A 21,900-nucleotide genomic window follows, 5' to 3' on the forward strand; every position below is an offset into this window, starting at 1 on the left:
CTTCGCTCCGCGGTCTTCTCGCGGTAACGTTAGTATACTGTCTGTTAGCTTGCTAGCTAGCTAACCCCCATCGTTTACAGGTTTCGTGTCGACCTGAGAAAAAAAACGCAAAAGAAGAGGAGACACAAAAAAGGCTACGCAGCCGAATAACTTTTTAACCCTCCAGGCTGCACTGAGGAGCGGGACTATGCCGCACAACTTCCAGCCCGGAGACCTGGTCTTCGCTAAAATGAAGGGCTACCCCCACTGGCCAGCCAGGGTAAGAAGCAACGCTAGCAGAGCAGAGGCAGCAGCAGCAGCCGGAGGGGCGGAGGGGATGAGCTGCTGCTGCTCTGCATGGGACGCTGGAGAAGCTTCTCTGTGTCTAACATGCATAACCTATCACACACACATATATATAGCTAGATTGATATGTTGTTGCTCTGACAGGCTGAGCTTCAGGCCCACATGCTGTGTAGGAGCAGCATAATGTGCATGAGATGCTGTTGGCCTGTCGTTAAACTGCATGAAGCTACAGCAGTGAAGCTAACCATATTTTGGAAATGAGATAATCTGTCTATATAAGAAAGTCCTCTTCTCAATATAAAAGCATCACATATGCATGCAATTTCATTCATTTAAAAGTCTGCAATGTTTTGTTTTTGCAGAGATAACCAAAGTCAATACATGCTACCATCATTTGCCAATTGTTTTTTTACTTTTAAATCTTGCTTGTTTTATTTCAACTCATAATGTGCATGAGATGCTGTTGGCCTGTCGTTAAACTGCATGAAGCTACAGCAGTGAAACTAACCATATTTTAGAAATTAGATAATCTGTCTATATAAGAAGCCCTCTTCTCAATATAAAACCACCACATATCCATGCAATTCCAATCAGTTACAAGTCTGCAATGTTTTTGTTTTGCAGAGATAATCAAAGTCAATACATGCTACCATCATTTCTTTGCCATTTGGTTTTTTACTTTTAAATCTTGCTTGTTTACAGATTGAAGATGTGGCTGCATGAAGCTGCAGCAGTGAAGCTAACCATATATTGAAAATTAAATAATTTGTCTATATATAAGGAGCCCTCTTCTCAATATAAAAGCACCACATATGCATACAATTTCAATCAATTAAAAGTCTGCAATGTTTTTGTTTTGCAGAGATAATCACAGTCCTTGCAAGCTACCCTCATTTGCCATTTGTTTTTTTTACTTTTAAATCTTGCTTGTTTATTACACAGGATGTGTAGGAGCAGCATAATGTGCATGAGATGCTGTTGGCCTGTCGTTAAACTGCATGAAGCTACAGCAGTGAAGATAACCATATTTGGGAAATGAGATACCTTGTGTCTATATAAGAAAGCCCTCTTCTCAATATAAAAGCACCACATATCCATGCAATTTCAATCAGTTAAAAAGTCTGCAATGTTTTTGTTTTGCAGAGATAACCAAAGTCAATACATGCTACCATCATTTCTTTTTTATTTGTTTTTTTACTTTTAAACCTTGCTTTGTTTACAGATTGAAGATGTGGCTGATGGGGCAGTGAAACCACCTCCTAATAAAATCCCTATTTTCTTCTTTGGGACACATGAAACGTGAGTACAATACTGTAATTATCAGTTATTAGAGAAAGAAGTTACTGGTATGCACAGACCCGATTTTAACTTGAATTACTGCAAATGCATTTTGCCTTTTTTGTCCATTTGAAAGGAAGACATTTGATTTCTAAGTGTAGTTTCAAATTTATTTGTCATATGCATTTAAAAGTACAGTGTACAGTGAAATGCAATGAAATGCATTTTAACCTGGCTCTCTCTCAGCATGTATTGACTCAAGTATAGATTGTTTTTTGTCATGCATAGTTGATTGAGCAATTTAGTCCCTTGTTTGCATGATATCCTCTTTGAGAGCAATGGTGGGAGACAAAAACACAAATCACTACTTTAATCTCACACAGTTGCTTGTCAGTTTCCTCTCTTAAGCTTTATTCCTTTTTGGAGGTTCACTGTTAACCATTGCCTTGTGTCAGTCTGAGAGTGCAGTATGTTTTTGAGAGATGTGTTGCTATGTCTGATCTGGCATCAGACACCATCTGTTTGACAAGATGGCACCTGCAGTATATAAATCTATCACTAGGTGGCACAGTCTGCTGTTTTAAAGTCTCAAGTCAGTGTATTGTGTAGTGATAACATAATGGGTTATAGTGAAATTATACACATGTTCTGTTATCTTGCTGTTTCTCAGAGCATTCCTTGCAGCGAAGGACCTTTTTGCATATGAAAAGTACAGCGAACGCTACGGAAAGCCCAACAAAAGGAAGGGATTCAATGAAGGTTTATGGGAGATCCAGAACAATCCACATGCCTCCTACAGCGCACCGCCTGCAGTAAGTTATAACAGAAATCCTGAAGCATCCATAATTCAACATTACCTCATACTCATAAAGATACTGTAAATTAAGACTTTGAAGGTACTTTAACTTAAGGTGTCAAACCTGCAGGTATTTCTTAACCATTCATGCTCATTTGTTAGACATAAAACCAATTTCCTTGATTTTTATGTCCATTGTTTTAGAACTCAAATGCAGGTCTCTGCTAGACTGTAACTTTTGAAGCAGTTTGAATTGTCTGGTTGTTGAAAGCTGCTTTACAAATTAACTTTCCTTGTCTTGTCTTTTGATTAAAATGCTGCAGTTCAGCCTAGGGCGCCCTGATGCCCAGCAGTTTAAGGTGTGATGCTTACTGCACATCATTTGTTCAATTCTGACCAGGGAGCTTTGCTGCATCTCTGTCTCCATGTTTCGTTTCACTGTGTTAAGGGAACTGTCAAGGAAAGCTAAAATGTCATGAAATTTGCACTAATTTTCTTATCACGGTTCGTCTGCAGCCGGCCAGCTCATCTGACAGCGAGGGCAACAATGCCGCAGCAGGAAGTGATGAGGATGACGATGAGGAAGAAGCAGCCCCAGTGCCTCAGAAAGTCGAATCAGCAAGTGAGGTTGACTCAGATTCTGGAAGTGAAGACCAAGAAAAGGCAGTGGCAGTAGCAGTAGCGGTGAAGCGAAAGCCACCACCTGCTAAGGTAATTGGACATTTAATTTCACTTTCACTGGAGATGAGTCACTACTTAAACTAAACGGCCTAATAAATCATTAAATCATTAGATCACACTATAACTATGTTGAGAGCTGAATAGAAAATGTCATTCTTGGTCACAGTTATGGGTAGAAAAAAGAGCTGCATTTGGCAGAATACACAACCAACACCAAAGTTACCATAACAATTAACAAAGCTTAGATATTTACTGAGAATTTGGCTTAGAATTTAAAATATATATTACGCCTAGCGAAGTGAAATTTTATACTTACAGTTAAATTGAAGCATTATTGACATTACAGAGCTGTTCATCAACATCTGTTATGAACATTGTCATCACTACCGCTTTGCATTGTGGGATATTTGTGCCGCAATTGTGTCCAGCGTTGCATACTGTAATATTTCACCACAAATGGTAAGCAATTTGCATACTTTTGATTTCGTACTAAGGTTTCGGACACAACCTTTGTCTGCTTGCGTAAGAATGTAGCAAAAAACAACCACTAATTACTGGTAGCTTCCTTTACATCAGGAGTTGTGACTCATCTGCATGGCTGGAGTCAATTGTTCTGTTTGAATGCTTCTGTTTTCTATTTTAGCGGCCTCCCCCTCCAAAAAAGGCTCGCGGCTCGTCCAGTGACCGGAATGAAGAGAGTGGATCCCCCTCTGAATCAGATCCCACACCTTCAGAGTCTGACTCCGGCAAGAACAGTGACCAGGTAATCACACAACAACATGGTATGATTGTTGGGTGAAATTAAACAGCCTATAAATGTTACTCATTTGTTTTCTTCCAACAGGATTTTACTCCAGAGAAGAAAGCTGGTGGACGAGGTGGAAAGAAAGCAGGAGGCAGAGGGCAGAAAAAGGTGAACCATCAGCCCCCTCGCACATTAATAGTATTTATTTTTCTCATGGCAGTTTGTGATTTCTTCCTTTATCTCCAACTCCATCCTCTTTTCTCTGTGATGTTGCAGAAGGCTTCGTCTGGCTCGGACTCAAACTCGGGATCGGGGTCAGAAAAGAAAGTAGTGGACAGCGACTCAGAGGACGAGAAGCCTCGACCGGCTGTATCTGGCTCTGAATCCCACTCTGCCTCAAAGTCTGATTCCGAATCAGATCCACCTCCCAAGAAAGGCCCACAGCCACGCAAGAAAAGTGCAGGTTCAGTGTTGTTTTAAGATCCAAAATTCTAGAGATTAATGTTGTTTGATATTAGAGGGATGGTTTGGGTGTTTTGAAGTGGGGCTGTATGAGGTACTTATCCATAGTCAGTGTTTTACCTACAGTAGATGACGGTCGGCACGCCCCCAGTTTGGAGAAGCAGACAGGAGTTACCGCATGGAAGCAAAGCAATGTACTGCTGTGGACGGGGCTGGCAGTAACGTGTTTTAGCCACCTAAAAGAAAGGCCTACCTAAAACAATCAATATCAGTTTAAGTGTACACTATATTTAGAATATTTTTGCTGGTTTACCTTGACGTGGGAAAGCTATACAGTCTATGATTCCATCAGGGAACTGAAGCCGTTATCTATGCTCTCGCCAAAGCAACCAGACTCCATTGGGAAAGAAAACCCAGTAGTTTTACCTTGCGGAAGGTTAGTTCGGATTCACCAAAGTCACACAATAGCACAAACAGACTAACCGATCAAGGCTGTGGTAGACCAGCATGTCCCGTGTTGTGTTGTCTGGTGGCTTTGGCGAGAGCATAGATGGTTACAACGGTATCAGTTCCCTGTCTCAGGGCTGTCTCAAAGCAAGGTAATCCAGCAAAGCTATTCTGAATATAATGTACACTGATATCAACTTTTCTTTGGGTGAGCCTTTTTTTAGGGGGCTAAAATACGTTTTGCTGCTGCCCCCGTCCATAACAGTAAGTTGCTTTGGTTCCATGGGGTAACTCCTGTCTGCTTCTCCAAGCTGGGGTCACGCCGACCGCCATCTACTGTAGGTCATACACTGATTATAGATAAGTACCTCAATACAACAGCACTTCAGAACACCAGATTTATCCCTTTTTAAAGGAAACATTTCATGCCCTTTGTCTATGCTCATGTAAATGTGCTCAGTGCTTATTTTTTCCCGTCCACAGAGAAGCCCGCACCAAAGCCTCGCGCACGGAAACCTAAACCTCCCCCGGTGAAACGAGCACCTTCATCCTCCTCCGACAGCGACAGGTCAGGCTGCTCTACGGATTTTTTCCTCAATCTGCCCCACATACAGTAATGTGAATTCTGAGGTACATGCCAGCTTGTTGTAAAAGATAGCATAATGGTTGCTCTGTTTCTTCACAGTGACAGTGACACCGACCGCATCAGTGAATGGAAGAAACGAGATGAGGAGCGCAGACGAGAGCTGGAGGAGCGCCGGAAAAAGGAGGAGGCAGAGGAGCTCCGTAGGCTACGCGAGAGAGAGAAGGAGGAAGATGAGCAAAAGAAAAAAGACAAAGACAAAGACAAAGATAAGGGTAAAAAAGGGAGCGACAGTGGCAGCAGCAGTAGCTCAGATGAAGGTGTAGATGACCACCCACTGAAGAAGTCCAAGAAACCCCCTCCAGCCCCAATCCCCGCACCCTCAGACTCTGATTCTTCACCACAAGCTGAGGTACAGTCGCTTACTAAAAGCACTTTATTTTAATTTATTCAATGTAGTAGGTGACTCTAGGTGCCATTGACACTTGCGACTTCTTGTGCTTTTCCCATCAAAAGGCTAAGAAGTCATCCAAGAAACCCGACAACCAGAAAAAGGCCAGAATAAAGAAAGAGAAGGAGAGAAAAGAAAGGAAGGAGAAAGAGCTCAAACAGAAGAAAGCCAGACGGTCAGAAGAGAAGTCCCGAGCAAGGTGAGTGCACAATGGGGAGCAGACTACGGTATGCAAACCTCATAAAGATTTAATGTACACAGATCATAGAGTTCCCTCTCTCTGTCTCTCTCAGGCCTAAACCTGAAAAACCCAGACGCAAACCAGAGAGGCCGCCAGAGAAAAAAGTGGAAAAGAAAAGGGGCAAGTGTTTCATACAGTTCACTGCAGATTAGCAATCATTGCCTGTTGGACAGTCAGTTGCATAGACTGAAACTGTGCAACAGGTAGACTGTTTCACACACAAAGATCAATTATGTATTTTGTGAGCGGTAAAGTAGTAATTCAGCACAGATTATTGACTCTTACCCGGTGTGTCTGTATGCAGAGCCATCGTCAGAAGAAAAGCTACAGAAACTCCACACTGACATAAAGTTTGCACTCAAAGTGGACAACCCAGTAAGTGACAAATACAGTTACCCATCTTTCTGTGTTTTTTATGCCAGCATGAAAACTGAAATTGTGTGTATTTGTGTGTTCTCAGGACATAGACCGGTGTCTACAAGCCCTAGATGACCTTGCGGCTGTGCCCGTCACCAGCCAGATCCTCCATAAGAACGCTGAAGTTATTGCCACACTAAAAAAGGTGCGTTTTGCATTAAGACAGGAGAACCCACAGTTAAAATAATGGAAAAATATACATGACATGGTGTCCCTAATTTTAAAACTATTATGTACTGTTTGTTTCATTAGTCAGAATATAACAGTGTTATTACACTGGGGTCTGTGGAGGTTACCCGTTGCTTTCCAGAGTATTGTTGATTGTTGGATAATACACTTAATACACATTCACTGCTTAATGCTGCTTCTCTTTGAGATGATAAAATGTAAGTAGAAATACCAGGACACTGAAGTTAGCCATTTCTACTGTGTTTTTTTGTAATAACTCCATATACAAATTTGGTTACTTAACTTCTCTAGTTTTATGGATTAACTTTATTTTATTTATTCACTCAAATCTTCATTTACAAGATGTTAAATATATCGACCTACCTTGTTTTGTCGTCTTATAATCAGGGTTGTCAGGTCAGTGCTGTATTTTTCTCATTTAAATGATCCTCTCTGTTTGCAGCTTCTTTCATATGTTTTTTGTTGTCGTTGTTGTTATGGTCAATATAGATCCGGCGGTATAAAGCCAGCAATGCAGTCATGGAGAAAGCTAGTGAGGTCTACAACAAGTTAAAACTTCGGTTCGTGGGAAAGCCGGATGTGGCAGCTAAACCTCAAACAGAGGACAAGGAACCAGGAGATGACGACGATGAGAAGGAGACAGAAAACACAGGTAAAAAACTCACAGCTTAGATCCATCTGGGTTCGATATTACCGTAGTTATTATTTTAATCAAAATTTGCATTCTCTAGACTCCACTCCGGTGAATGGGGAATCAGAACAGAAAAAAGATGATATGGAGGTAGAAGAAAATCCCAAATCACCTGCCCATGAGGAGAATAACGACGATGCTGCTTCAAGTCCAAACAGGTGAACATCCCACATGAAGCAATATATAATATCTTTACTCTACTCGTAATTGGCACGGAGAAAACTAACATGATAATGGACAATAAAAAAGAAACGAATCTCCTTTGAAAAAATGCCATATTTAGGTTTAAGCAGAACAATTTGACATCTTCATTCAGCACTTTGTGTAAAAGTTGGACCCATTTGCTAATCATGACGAAGCTTATGTGAGCACCCTCTCTCTTTAATACACAAGTAATCATAATTCTCTGTTTAGACCGAGCCCAGACAGCCCTGCTGATCGACAGCTCCACACGTACGAAGAGGCAGACAACTCCATCTCTGCAGAGACGGAGCCGCCTGCTATAGAGAGCTGAAAGACCCTTAACCACCACTGCAGTGGACCAAGTGCTAAAGATGGTGGCCTCTTTGTTTGACGTCATACTGTGCTCCTGGCCCAACAACACACACCCAGCATTTCCTACAGTATCTGTTACGTCAATGTTGATGTTTCTGGACATTTTGTACTATAATGACATCAAACCAGAAGGCCCTGTTGCTCAAAATGTTCGGTCCATTATTTATCACAGCAAAAAGGAAAGCTTATTAATGTGGTAGTTTGTGGCGCTGCGCAAACTCCTTTTTATTTCTGGAAAATGTACTTTTTTCTTTTATACAACACTCGGCCCGTCCTGGATCTTCACCCTGTACTCCTGCTACCGGCTACTTTGTTCTTTCTACCACATGAACTCTTACTTTCACACCGTATATATATTGAACGATTACATTTTTAGCACTTCTAACCGGGTAGTATGAAATGGAACTTCAATGATTCTCGTGGGAAAATGGAGCCATGCCGTTCATTTTTTCGCTTGGAAGATTTTGTGCAGCCCTTACATCTGTCGGCTTCATCTTTTCTTTTCTTTTTATAAAGCCTACAAAATATCACAAAGGCCTCTTGTCTGTGTGTATGGCATTGTGAGAGTGGTAAAGTACTATTTGTGAGTGTTTATGTTATTTCCTTTTATTATCTGGTCCTGATCCAGTTAATCCAGTCTGAAATGTAAAGCCATTAATTGAGTCACTTAACGCTGTTTTACAATTGAGGTCCACCTACTTTTTTATAGCCTTGTTTGCAAATATTTGCATTTACAGTTTTGTCTAAAATAATAATTGCTGTGGTCGAGTTAAAACACCTTGCACTCTCGTCTCCCCATAGTGTCTGCTTTCAGTAACCTGCGTAATAAATGTACAGATTGAAAACTGCCCTTAAAAAGCTATTGAGATCTCATGTAGCTGCAGCCTATTTTGACATTTTCCTGTCACACGCATACAACAGGTGTTTTTAGTGCTATGTAAATTGGTAAAGCATTTCTATGACTTAGTTGAGACTTGAATAAAAATCTCAGCATGGGTTTGGCTCTGTCTCATTCCTTGACGTGTAAAACATTGTTATTAATTTGCTGTTTGTATAAAATATTAATTTGGAACCAAAAACCCACAAATAACAGTCAACCTTCTTGTATGCAGCATATTACGAAGAAGTAGTTACGTTTATTTTATGAAGTATACTTAGGTGAAGTTCAAGTATATTTCCCGAAGTATACTTTATGTAGTAAGTATACTATCATCAATATATTAGTATTTGTAAGTGTACTAATTCAATTCTTCTTAGGACTAAATTGGCCTGCTTTTTAGTTTATAGAATTATACTTTTAAGTGTAAGAACAGTAAACTTTGAGTACATAACTAGTTTACATCTAAGTTGTATTTTGTACTGCAACTATACTACAAGTGAATAGGTATACTGTTAGTTTAATAGTTATATACTTGTAGCCCACATTTTTAGTTTGTAGTTTTAAATGTGATAACAATCTTTGTGTCTGTAATAAGGTAAAATATCTTGGACATTTCATTACTGAAGACAACAACAGATGATATTTATAGACAATGCCGCAAGATGTACACACAAGCAAACATTCTCTCACGGATGTTTAGTATGTGTTCAGATAGAGTGAAAATGTCTCTGTTCATAGCATATTGTACATCACTGTATAAAGCCCATATAAAGCCCATTTGTGGTCAAACTATAAAAAAGCAAGCTTACAGAGACTTCAGGTTGCATATAATGATGCAATGAGAATATTACTAAAAAGACCAAGATGTTCCAGTGCAAGTGAAATGTTTGTGTCTGCAGGCATAAATACTTTTCAAACTGTATTAAGAAATCTCATGTACAAATTTATATGCCGGCTAAATCACTCTGAGAACTACATAATCTTGCGGTTGTCTAACATCAGATTTAGCACTACAATGTACCAATCACAGCTGTGGAGGCACTGGTATAGTTCTTTATATGTAAGGCATTGATGTATGTATATATTTATATTAATATCATGACTTTTTATAGTGCTTCCTGTATTGTAATGAATGTAATGCAATGTATTGTTTTCTCTTTTTTCTTATCTGAACCTTGAGTTTGCAATAAAGTTTGAATTGAATTGAATAAGTTTATGAAAGTACACTGTAAAGTACTCTCAGTTTCATAGTTTTTATACTTCAAGTATACTTAAAGCCCATTTTTTAGTTTATGAAAATACACTTTGTATACTTTAACTTGTAGTACTTAGCCAATGATTTATGTATTACATGATCTCAGATAAGTACATAAAAAGTAAACTGAAAAGTATACTCTCTTATTTTAAGTTTAAAATAAGTATACTAATAGCACACTTGAGTAAACTTCTATTTGATAAGAGTAACCCTCTCCACAGACTAGGTTTGCTAATGGCTTAAAGGTCCCATATCATGCTCATTTTCAGGTTTATACTTGTATTTTGTGTTTCTACTAGAACATGTTTACATGCTGTAATGTTAAAAAAAAACTTTATTTTCCTCATACTGTCAGCCTGAATATGCCTGTATTTTCCCTCTGTCTGAAACGCTCCGTTTTAGAGCATTTTGACGGAATTGCAACGGAATTGCGTTGCTAGGCAACAGCTTGGGTCCATGTGTACTTCCTGTCAGCTGATGACATTCACATCCACTGCAACCAGGAAATAAACTGGGACACATTTAGAATGTTTACGTTTAAAATTATGTAAAGGGTCTAAATATTGTATATTCGTGACATCACGAATGGGCAGAAATCCTGACAGCTTGTTTCAAATGCAGAGTTTCTGAATACGGGCTGTGTGTATCTCCCTGTGGATTGAGTGTTTCAATACTTTCACAGTATTTATATAGAACTTAAGCCTGCTTTATAATAAAAAAACATGAAAATCTCACTTTTGACTCCCACCCCATGCAGGACACCATCTCAGCACTGGAGAGCTCTATAGAATGACAGTGTATTTTTTTTAAAAATTTAACAGAGTTTGTTATTTTCTTTATTATTTTCTTCAACAAAAAAATAAAAAAATAAATACTCCAGTCAGCTGACTTGAGCATGACAGTGTATTTTTTTAAATTTTTTTTTATCAATTTAACAGAGTTTGTTATTTTAAAATGCATGGTATAAAACAGTTTTTTTTATCCTGAATGGGGGGACTGGACCTTTAATTCCCAGATGAGAGTCGCATAATACTTCCAGTTGCCTGGAATTATAGCACAAACTTTCAGAATGACAGTGTATTTTTTATTTTTTATTTAACACAGTTTGTTATTTTCTTTATTATTTTCTTCAACAAAAAAATAAAAAAATAAACACTCCAGTCAGCTGACTTGAGCCTGACAGTGTATTTTTTTTTTTTATCAATAATACAGAGTTTGTTTTTTCCAAATGCATGGTATAAAACAGTTTTCTCTCCTGAAGGGGTGGACTGGACCTTTAATTCCCAGATGAGAGCTCATTCACAGAAGTTAAATTATAGGAATTATAGCACAAACTCTCAGACTGACAGTGTCTTTTTTTTTATTTTTTAATTTAACAGAGTTTGTTATTTCCAAATGCATGGTATAAACAGTTTTCTCTCCTGAAGGGGGGGACTGGACCTTTAATTCCCAGATGAGAGTCTCGCATAATAAACTCCAGTCAGCTGACTTGACGCCATTTTGAGTCAGCCATTTCCTCCACTGATCCCATCCAGCGTCTCCGCTCAGCTCTGCTCTGCTCAGCTCTGCTCTGCTCTGCACCGCTCAGCACAGGACGCCCGGTCCGGCCTCAGCTTCATCATCCGCCCCGGGGCTTGGTGGTAAACAGGCAGCGGATCCGGTACCCCGGGTGGATGAGACACAGTCTGAGAGGCTCGGTCTGCTCCCTCTAGTCCTCTGGAAGACACCCGCAGGACAACCCGCGGTCCGATCAGCAGCAGCAGCCATGGCTCTGAAGATAGTCAAAGGGAGCATCGATCGGATGTTCGATAAAAACCTACAGGATTTAGTACGTGGCATCAGGAATCACAAGGAAGATGAGGTAAAAACAACACACCCGATGAGAGAAACACTGTCACCGGGAGGACACGTTAACGTTCACTAACGTTTAACACCCAACCGTTAACCGTTATGGCTCACCAGCTAGCATGCTAACGCTAGGTTAAACTGACTCTTATAGCTAGCTAACGTTAGCATCAGCTCAGTCATCCCTATAACAGCGAAGCTAACAGTCAACAGTTGGCTAATGCTAATTTAACGTTTGCTTAATAACATGTTAGAGAAAGCATGTTGGTGTTTACTTTAGTCAGGCTTTAAAGCAAAGAGGCTTTAATGAGGAGGTGTTAACTGACAGCTAGCATACCTAGCTAACTGACAGACAGTTAGTGGAAGCAGTTAGATTACTCTTCAGTGTAACAGAGATCACACCAGACATAATGTAAGCAGTCTTTACCATTAGGCATCTACTGACAACAACTTACACACCAAAACAACACCAATAACCTGATATGTTCAGGTTATTTTATTTTTCATTCATTCATTCTCACTGTGTAATAGTCTGTTTATTGTCAATACTATATATACTGCTCCTATTTTTATACTTTCTATTTAAATGGTTCATATTTTGTTACACTTTGTTTAGCTCTTTTTTTTTACTGTGTTAGCTGATGCATCTTGTTTTTCTGCACTATCCCCTTTGCTGCTGTACACTGCAAATGTCCCCTCTGTGGGACTTATAAAGGAATATCTTATCTTATCTTATCTTATCTTATCTTATCTTATCTTATCTTATAACTTTATCAATTATTGATCTTTAGTGATTGATTCATTTGGGGAGAAGTATCTTATTTGAGTTGAGGACACCCTCAACTGTTGAATGGATGATATGATGCTGTAATTACATGGGCAAAGCACAGAGTGCTCAAGAGGCTTGTCTATGTGGTTCACTTTGAGCTTAAGTGTGCACATATGACCACCCTGGATATAGATATAAAATAGCATCTTCTATTAATCTCGTAAATCTTGTGAAATGAGTCAGCCAGCAGCAGTTATTATGAACACCCCATCCAGCAGTGGTTTGAAGGTGATGTCATCCCTGTCACAGCTCTGTGGGTGATGACAGACTCATCACCATCATCACAACCACCATCACAGCACCAGACCTGGCTGAGTGGGAGGAGGAGGAGGAGGAGGAGGAGGAGGGTGGGATGGGCCATTAGAGGGCACTGTTTTGGGGCAGCCACGTTTCCATTTCTCACATCAGCCTGCTCTTCTTGTAAGCTCTGTGTCTAACCTGCTGTAAAAATGCTATGTCAGGTAGTTGGAGAGGGTTGGAGAGGGGTGGGTATATTAGGCCGGATCCCTGGGTTGTTGTTGTTAAACAGAGCTGCGGCGGTGCTGTGCACACCTGTCTCGAGCTGTAGGTCAGGTGTGAAATGTAGAGGTAGTGTGTCTAACCTGAGAGCAGCTTAATACTTTCTCAACGTGGCAGTATGGTGACCAGATCCCAACAAACCAGTTGTGGGACAAAGAGTGTGTTTATGTGGGACGATGTGGGACATGTTACCGAGGCTGAGAGGTAGTCTACAATTTTGATATAATGTCTATCTAACTTAAATAATACATTTTTCTATTCTGCCCCTTATCTTGTAACATCTCCCGAATGCATCCGTAGATCGGCACATCTCTTTGTGAGCCGCACGTTTCTTGTGAGACTCACACGAACTGTGTCGCTTCGTGTCGTATTCCCCCTGTGTGAAACTGAAAAATAATTCACAAAAAACCCGGAGAATCGCCTTCCACCGGCTTATGAATACTCATAAGTAGTTTCACAGTCTTTGTTGTAGCTGCTTTTCCTTTTCTTTGTGGTAGTTTCCATCATATTCCGCCTAAATCTGCATAGCTTGTGACTTTGCGGTGAGCATAGCGTAGCAGAGATGGTGAAATGTTAACCTGCACTTGACCCACCTGTGCGCAGTTTGACAGGAAAAACAGCCCAGTGATGACAGCCTTCCCTGCTTTCATCACAGCCATTCGATTTAAAAAAGCGTCTGTCCTGCAGTGTTTTGACTTTGAAAACCAATGAAAATGTGGGGCATCGTCTCAATATGTGGAACGTGGGACAAGAGATTAAAATGCCGTGCAGTCCCTCTTAAAGTGGGACACCTGGTCACCCTAAGTGGCAGATTTATCCTGCTTACCACCTCACCTGAAAACCAATTTACAAGCAGGGGCTAAACCACCAGATCCAACATGCTATATACTAGGTTTGGGCGATATGGAGAAAATCAAATATCACAATATTTTTGACCAAATACCTCAATATCGATATTGTGACAATATTGCAGGGTTGACTATTAGTGCGTCCATAAAATATTTAGACAATAAGATTTTTGATAACTTATCAGTAATGTGGATATATGACTAAGTGGGTAAAGGTAAATAATAGAACAGCTAGAACAGTTTGATATGTTCAGAAAGTTACATCACTTTAGCGTAATGCAGCCTTTAAAACAAGGAAAGGATGACTCTTATGCCATATCACAATATCCAAAATCTAAGATGATATCTAGTCTCAAATCACAATATCGATATAATACTGATATATTGCCCAGTCCTACTACAGTATATACATATTTTGCTTGGATATTATGTCATCTATACGTTTCTAAATGTTCTTAATTGTTGTCTTAGGCTATCAATTCTTGATCTCTTGGTTCAGTGTATGGACTGAGATGTTCACCAGTTGTAACCCAACCTGTGGCAGCCTAGATACGGTGGTGGTTGCCAAGTCAACAGTGGACAGTTTGCTGAAATATTAATTCGCTGCGAGTGTGTGTGCACGCCTGAGTGTGTGTTGACTTTTTCATGGCCAGCCCACAGTTTGTTTTTCACGTGTGTGCTGAGTCTTTGTACGGTTCATTCATTCACTCTCCCTCCCACGCCTTTGGAACAGCAGGAATATTGTAGAAAGGCTGTGAGGATGTCTTAAGTGTAACTCTGTGAGATTACCAGTAAGAATTTCAGGCATATTTGTGGTCGACATCTGTTTAAAAAAAAAATAAAAAGCAGTAGTTAGCTTCAGCTATCACTGAGCTTACTCATTTCTTTCTCTGAATGTAAAGGCCTTCCAGTTATCTCCTGCTCAGTCTGCATTGTTGGCCAAAAGATTGTCTTTGTTGGCGCTTTGACAACTATTTAAGGCATTTCACTGGGTTCTGAATCGCTCATTGAAGACGAGTGTGATGCAGAAGCACCGTGTGTGTCTGGTGATCTCGTGTTGAATCCCTCCAGCCCTGCTAGACTCTCAGTTTCTTTAGGAACAGCAGCAGAGCTCAGTCCTTCCCCCCCCTCCACCTCCTCCTGTCGCTGTGCCGCTGTCTCATGACTGCACACACATGACCAGCACACACTCACACTCTACAGAGCTATATGTGTGTGTTTGCTTTGCAAGGTTGCTCCTCTCAACAATGAATGGTTGACTGATTGCTCGATCTAAAGGTCTAACTCAGCCTACCGTCCACTGTTGAATGAAATATACCTTCTGCACTCTCTATTTCAGGAAATCTATAATATTATAACAGGGGTCAAAAGAACAGCTATTTTTTCACTCATTCATTGAGGCGTGAGGCTCCTGGAAACACTCATTTGTTAAAATGTTTTAGAGGATGGGAGAGCTGTTGAGTCACCCATTACCTTCAGACTTGCATAAAATAACCCGTGTTTGTAATTAGAATGATTGAATCTTTTGCTCATGTTTAATATATTTGCTCTGTAAGCATGGGCAGCTGGGCATCAAAATGATGCATATAAGCAGTCAGAAACTGGCTAGCACACCTCTGGAGCATACTGCGACACAAGTCATGAATTTGATGACTTTAGACTTGGCGTAACTTTGAATCTAACACCTATGACTCTTGACTTGAGTTTGACTTATGACTAGGGCTGGGCAATATGACGATACGTATCGTCAAAACGATATAAAAATGTCGCAATATAGGCTAGGCCTGTATTTATTTATTTCTGTTCTTTATGTTCATTTTGCACTCCAATTCTTAAAACGAGAAAATACTCCGTACTTTTCATTTGTCAAGTGTTTAATTCACACAGGAGTATACCAAAATAGACTTTAGCATGTGGTTATTTTATATAGACTATTTGTTTATTGAATTACCAGAAAACATGCTATATTGTGATATATATCGTTATTGAGATATGAAATTACCTAAATTGTCTGATGCCAGAAGCATATTAAAAGATGAAGCCTGCGTTATGACTTAAATAAAGTCTAAGATAAAGTTTAGGACTTGCCTGATTTTGATTTGACTTACAAAATAATCTCCAAACTTCACTTCTGCTGGCTGATGGGTAGCAACAACATCTTGTTCCTGGTGCTTTGTAGCACAGCCTCCCACTCCGGATATCACTCCACCTAATCTGATCTGGTGTCTGTTGTTTGTCCTCTCCTCTCTCTGCCCTCAGGCCAAGTACATCTCCACATGCATCGATGAGATCAAACAGGAGCTCAAGCAGGACAACATCGCCGTCAAAGCCAATGCTGTGTGCAAGCTCACCTACGTAAGATCTCTCAACACCCTCCACTAAATCACTGACTCTCTCTGTCTCTATACACATAATGATAGACACCATCATTGTTTGGTTCTCAGTGTAAACCCACCTGTGTTTCTTTGGATAGATGCACACAGACCATGTGACTATGCTTTGGGGCACAACTCACTAAAAACAATTCCATCAGTCTTTTTTATTCTTACAGCACTATCAGAGTAATCAGTTCAATATTCAACACCCAAGATTAACAAAGAAGAAAACTAACCAAACAAAACCGATAAGATTTGATTCATAAGCAATATGAACCTAAAGCAGATAAAAAAATCTATTCTTATTTATATATTCTATATAACTTAAACGCTAGCTAGGGAAGATTTGGTTTCATTCTCTGCAAATGTGGCATGTCGTGTTGAATTTGACACAATGTAAAATTCTGTTTGGTTGTGATAACTGTAGAAGGGAACCGCACACAGACTTCGTACCTAGTGTATTATCTTTTCTATTCAAATAGCACCATGTTGAATCAGAACCCATTGTTTGGGCTCAAGGCTTCATCAGGAGCAAATAGACTTACTTAATACATTTTTATAAAACAGGTACACGACTGCCTGTACAAATGTTGTTTTGTAGCTTAGTCACTACACAGCCTATAATAGCTAGCAGCCGGCACTTGTTGAGAACTCTGCACAATTCCTGTTATAAATGAAAGCACTCTTTCTATTTATAACCAAGGCCCACATTAAGGTTTAGATGGCTTGTTGCAATCGGCATCTGTGCCCACTTTGAGAGCTTTCAGCTCAATTCATGGAGCTTCTCTGTGCACCACCGGGACAGTTTAGAGTCCCCCTCTTCCGTTTACTCACCCACATCCCCTCTCTGTCTCTTTTCTCTTCTGCGTTACAGCTTCAGATGCTGGGCTATGATGTCAGCTGGGCCGCTTTCAACATCGTTGAAGTCATGAGCTCCTCCAAGTTCACATACAAGGTACGAGTGGATTCTAATCGGACGTCTTGGAAATGCAGAACATTTTTTGGTCATGATGTAATGACTGTGGTGTAGATTTGTCAGGAAATTATTGTTGAGATATAGTCAGTCTCATGAACTGTCCCTTTCTGTAGCATTTAAGTTAGTTTCTCCACATAGATACTCACCCAAAAATAGCACAAGTAATAGTCACACTATGTACTGTATAGGTACGTCGCCATGGAAGTGATGCAGGTTGATGAGTGTAATAATTGCATTGTACTGAAATATACTATACAGCAGGGTTCTCAACCCTCTGTAACTTAACGCCCACATCTAGTTATTAAAAACTTCCAAGGACCACATGTTGTGATATTCAAACGTAACTGGTCATTGAAATTATGCATTTTTATTTGACGTTTTTTTGTTTATGTGAATTCTTGAACACATTTAGATACAAAAATAACTATCTTTGTATATAGAGTGGTGCAGGAGTGAGTTCCTAAAACCCGGAAATGAGTTAGCATTTTAGCACTTCTAGTTCCCTCGTCTCAAAGTCAATGGGTTTTTTGAATGGGTTTTTGGTTAAATGACTGAAATAAGGTCTGTGGTTAAAACAAGCTGAAGCGATTTTAACGTTTTGTTCTACAACATAAAATACAACAATAAATACCCCACTCGTGAATCTTTAATCTTTTATATGTCTTTAAAAAAGGTGCTTGCTAACAAGTGGCTAAATGAGACTACTAAACGTCATCACGCCGACTCGTCCGCCTTTATAGCCTCATTGTGTATACTTGCGCTCATGCGACCGCGGTGTAGTTTGTTTATAGCCTTAGCTTTTTACTTCTGTCGATTGCATACACACTTCAAAAATGATAAAAGTGGTGTTCATTTATGAAGATTATTTTACGGAACAAAACGTGTAAGTATCATCAACGTTTGTTTTTGCCCCAGAGCTTATTTTCTGCAATAATCCAAAACCCAATCGAAAAATCCCATTGGCTTTTCGTTGAGGGAACCAGTGTGATGCTAACTTCCTGGTTGGCCTACAAAAATGTCCTCCCTGCACCACTCTATTACCAAAAAATTTAACTATTTGGCAGTACCTCCGCCCACTAGATAGTGCTCTGAGGCTCTCGTTGAGAATAGCTTCTGTACAGTGTGTTGTTAAACAGTTAAAATGCAGCATATAATTCTTTCTGTTTTTTTTCTTCCTACAGAGGATTGGCTACCTGGCGGCCTCGCAGTGCTTTCACGAGAGCACTGATGTCATCATGCTGACAACCAATCAGATCCGAAAGGTCAGTGATGTTCTTCTTCTGTGCCCTCTGTGAATATCTTTTGACAGTTATTTATCTCTCAGCCAACCTTTTCTGTCTTGTATTCCTTTCTAATTTTGTGTCTTTTTTTTCTTTCCCAGGATCTCAGCAGTCCCAACCAGTATGACACAGGTGTTGCCCTCACTGGCCTCTCTTGTTTTGTGACCCCTGACCTGGCCCGGGACCTGGCCAATGACATCATGACGCTGGTGAGTCATTGGAAGTATGTAAAGAGGTTTACCAACAAGGACTTGTGCTCTTTAGTTGTTTTTTTTCTGGCTACAGTTAATCTAACTCCTCCTGTGTCTTTATTATTTACCTCAGAACTTTGCAGTCAAGATGCTTTATTCCTTTTTTTCCAGTTTGAACACAACCGTCTCTACTGTCTTTACCTTTTTTCCCGCCCTAGATGTCCCACACTAAACCCTACATCAGAAAGAAGGCGGTGTTGATCATGTACAAGGTGTTTCTGAAGTACCCAGAGTCCCTGCGACCCGCTTTCCCCAGGCTCAAGGAGAAACTGGAGGACCCAGACCCAGGTATCAGGAACGGCACTGTCTGCATTCAGTGTGTTACGCAGCAAGCTTGTGCTTTGTCACCTGAACCCTGTGAATTATTCAGCAACTAAGAATATGAGATTAAGGAAGGCTCTTTTGTGATACCGCCGGGGCTGTCTTGGAATATTCAACAACTCACGGGACTATTTCTGTTTCACAGACAAAGACATCTCACAGTGCATTTATCTAGCTTTATGGCATGTGACCAGGACCGTGCCAGTGGTGTCACACTTATTTACTGAACACTAGTGGGACAATATGTACTGGTCTGAGATTCTGAAAGGGCTTTTGTTGTAAAAGCTACTTTCAACTGATTTCAAAAAGAAGATATTTCAAATTTGATGTAAGGTGAAAAGAAATTTGCCTTCTAATACTCCGTATAATGGTCACCACTTTTGATGGCACAAGAAGGCTGCGCACATTAAAGTGCAGGTCCATCTGCGTTCTGTTCTGGTTTTTTTCCAAGTAGAAACGCTCACTCATCCGTTGCAAAAAGCAGTGACGTGATGTATACTCCCCTGTTCTGCAAGGTAAAATTACCGTTTTTGTTAATGTAGTCTGGTGGCTTTGAAGAGAGCAAAGTGTTAGTGTATGCTATATTTAGAACATTTTCACCGCTTCACCTTGCCACCAGACAGCCCCTTTCCGACAGGGAACTGAAGACGTATTATCGCTGTCTTCAAAGCTACCAGACCAGACTCCATTCTTAAAAACAGTCATTTTACCTCGTAGAACACAGGAGTTGATGGTCTACCGCTGCATCGATCGGCTAAGTTTGTTTTGGCGTCCACACAGTAGTACATTGCTTAGCTTCCGTGCCGGTACTCCTGTGTGCTTCTCCAAACTGGGAGCATGTCAACCGTTATCTAAGTTACTCTATGTCACGTTAATACACAGACTATAAGGCTGTATAGATACTGTACATGTAGCAGCGTGATCATGCAGAAACCTACGTCAGGTCATGTGGGAAAAAGGTTTTAGAAGGGCTTGGGAAAATAGCATTTTGACTTTAATGTTCCTATTTGAATACATAAGGAACACCACTGGAGAGCTACAGAGTGATATAAAAACCTAAAAAAAAATAAATAATGGACCTGCCCTTCAATGTGTTTAATGAAAATAATTTGTCATACTGCATAGATTTTATACATTAAAATGTGTTTGATTGCTGTATTATTGCACATCATTGTTTTTCAGCCATACTTAATTTCCCCTAACCCCAATAAACACACAAATCACAGTTTTTTTTTTTATTTCTATGTTTAATAAATTATGTTTATGGCCTTTTATTCTGATTACTTTACATTTTCATTGTTCCTCTTTAGGTGTCCAGTCTGCAGCAGTAAACGTTATCTGTGAACTGGCTCGGAGAAATCCCAAGAACTACCTGTCTCTAGCACCGCTCTTCTTCAAACTCATGACCTCCTCTACTAATAACTGGGTTCTCATTAAGATCATCAAGCTGGTAAGTCAACAGGATACAGTGTTTCTGGAGTGGTGTAGAAATATTACACGTGGTCTTATATTGCAGCAACATAATATATACTGTTCATCACCAAGCCGCGGCTTTGTGTGACACCCGCAGTGTTGCACCAATCATAGAGAGATAAATCCATCATAAAAGAGGAATTGATACTAGTTCTCTAACACTAACACTAAAAGCATTATCCTCAAATGACCACAATGCAGTGAAGTCACATGATGGGTTGCATTTCTTAGAGAGTTTTATTTATGTGAACAGTTGTTACAAGTCAAAAACAAGTAAATTATAGCACATTTTCACAATATAACTCGTAGAATCCATCAGTGTTTATGAAAAGATTTTGACAAAAGTATAAATGTTGCTGTGTGTCATGGCCCTCTTTGTGTTTGTTTTACAGTTTGGTGCGCTCACACCACTGGAGCCGCGGTTGGGGAAGAAGCTGATCGAACCTCTGACCAATTTAATCCACAGGTGAGATGAAATTCCACAATAATATACGTCTTCACAGATTGTAAAAGCAGTTTTAATCTGACAGGTGTATCAATAATGATCTCTGTTTCTTACCCTGTCCTCCTCTCTCACAGTACCTCTGCCATGTCTCTGCTGTATGAATGTGTCAACACTGTGATTGCAGGTCAGTACTGCTATTCAATGTGTGCAATGTAGCGGTCTCATTCAGTTTAATGTGTGTTTTTGCTCTATTTCAGTCCCTTTTTAAAGAAGTCGTGAAACTAGGGCTGTTAAAGTTAAAGCGTTAACACAAATTTGTTTTAACGCCACTAATTTCTTTAACACATTAACACAATAAATCTTTCAGAGGTTGTAGCGGGCTCAGTTTTAAAGCTAGAGTGAAGACACTGGCATCATATGAAACTAGAAAACCGAAGGAATCCATTGGTACCAACCATGTCATACTATACTATATATTATAACTATCCAAACTTGCGCTAAATTTTTGCAATGGCCATTTTCAAAGGGGTCCCTTGACCTCTGACCTCAATATATGTGAATGAAAACGGATTCTTTGGGTACCCACAAGTCTCCCCTTTACAGACATGCCCACTTTATGATAATGACATGCAGTTTGGGGCAAGTTATAGTCAAGTCAGCACACTGACACACTGACAGCTGTTGTTGCCTGTTGTGCTTGAGTTTGCCATGTTATGATTTGAGCATATTTTTTATGCTAAATGCAGTACCTGTGAGGGTTTCTGGACAATATTTGTCATTGT

At 39.9% G+C, this 21,900-nt stretch overlaps 2 protein-coding genes across 2 annotated transcripts in view; both read left to right on the top strand.

Moving 5' to 3' along the window:
• The first annotated feature begins 37 nt into the window (after positions 1-37).
• hdgfl2 (HDGF like 2) lies at positions 38-8,632 on the top strand. Its single transcript, XM_074635444.1, has 16 exons — positions 38-259; positions 1,508-1,584; positions 2,234-2,375; positions 2,876-3,070; positions 3,684-3,803; positions 3,885-3,953; positions 4,062-4,248; positions 5,178-5,262; positions 5,380-5,689; positions 5,794-5,927; positions 6,022-6,089; positions 6,274-6,344; positions 6,430-6,531; positions 7,065-7,227; positions 7,307-7,424; positions 7,681-8,632. The coding sequence occupies exons 1-16, from the start codon at positions 188-190 to the stop codon at positions 7,778-7,780; spliced, it is 2,013 nt and encodes a 670-aa protein (XP_074491545.1). The 5' UTR covers positions 38-187; the 3' UTR covers positions 7,781-8,632.
• A 2,815-nt stretch (positions 8,633-11,447) lies between these two features.
• ap3d1 (adaptor related protein complex 3 subunit delta 1) overlaps positions 11,448-21,900 on the top strand; it is a 34,668-nt gene continuing 24,215 nt past the window's right edge. The window contains exons 1-9 of the mRNA XM_074635449.1: positions 11,448-11,817; positions 16,257-16,352; positions 17,247-17,327; positions 18,530-18,610; positions 18,730-18,837; positions 19,038-19,167; positions 20,511-20,650; positions 21,066-21,139; positions 21,253-21,302. Coding sequence (XP_074491550.1) covers positions 11,722-11,817; positions 16,257-16,352; positions 17,247-17,327; positions 18,530-18,610; positions 18,730-18,837; positions 19,038-19,167; positions 20,511-20,650; positions 21,066-21,139; positions 21,253-21,302 — 856 coding nt within the window. The 5' untranslated portion in view covers positions 11,448-11,721. The remainder of the gene's footprint in view (positions 11,818-16,256; positions 16,353-17,246; positions 17,328-18,529; positions 18,611-18,729; positions 18,838-19,037; positions 19,168-20,510; positions 20,651-21,065; positions 21,140-21,252; positions 21,303-21,900) is intronic.

This window comes from Sebastes fasciatus, chromosome 5 (assembly GCF_043250625.1).
Source record: "Sebastes fasciatus isolate fSebFas1 chromosome 5, fSebFas1.pri, whole genome shotgun sequence".
Taxonomy (NCBI): domain Eukaryota; kingdom Metazoa; phylum Chordata; class Actinopteri; order Perciformes; family Sebastidae; genus Sebastes; species Sebastes fasciatus.

Coding starts and splice junctions, on each gene's coding strand:
- hdgfl2 (XM_074635444.1), top strand. CDS start 188: ATGCCGCACAACTTCCAGCCCGGAGACCTGGTCTTCGCTAAAATGAAG. Junction 3,804..3,884: donor CCGGCAAGAACAGTGACCAG/GTAATCACACAA, acceptor TTCTTCCAACAG/GATTTTACTCCAGAGAAGAA. Junction 5,263..5,379: donor TCCTCCTCCGACAGCGACAG/GTCAGGCTGCTC, acceptor GTTTCTTCACAG/TGACAGTGACACCGACCGCA.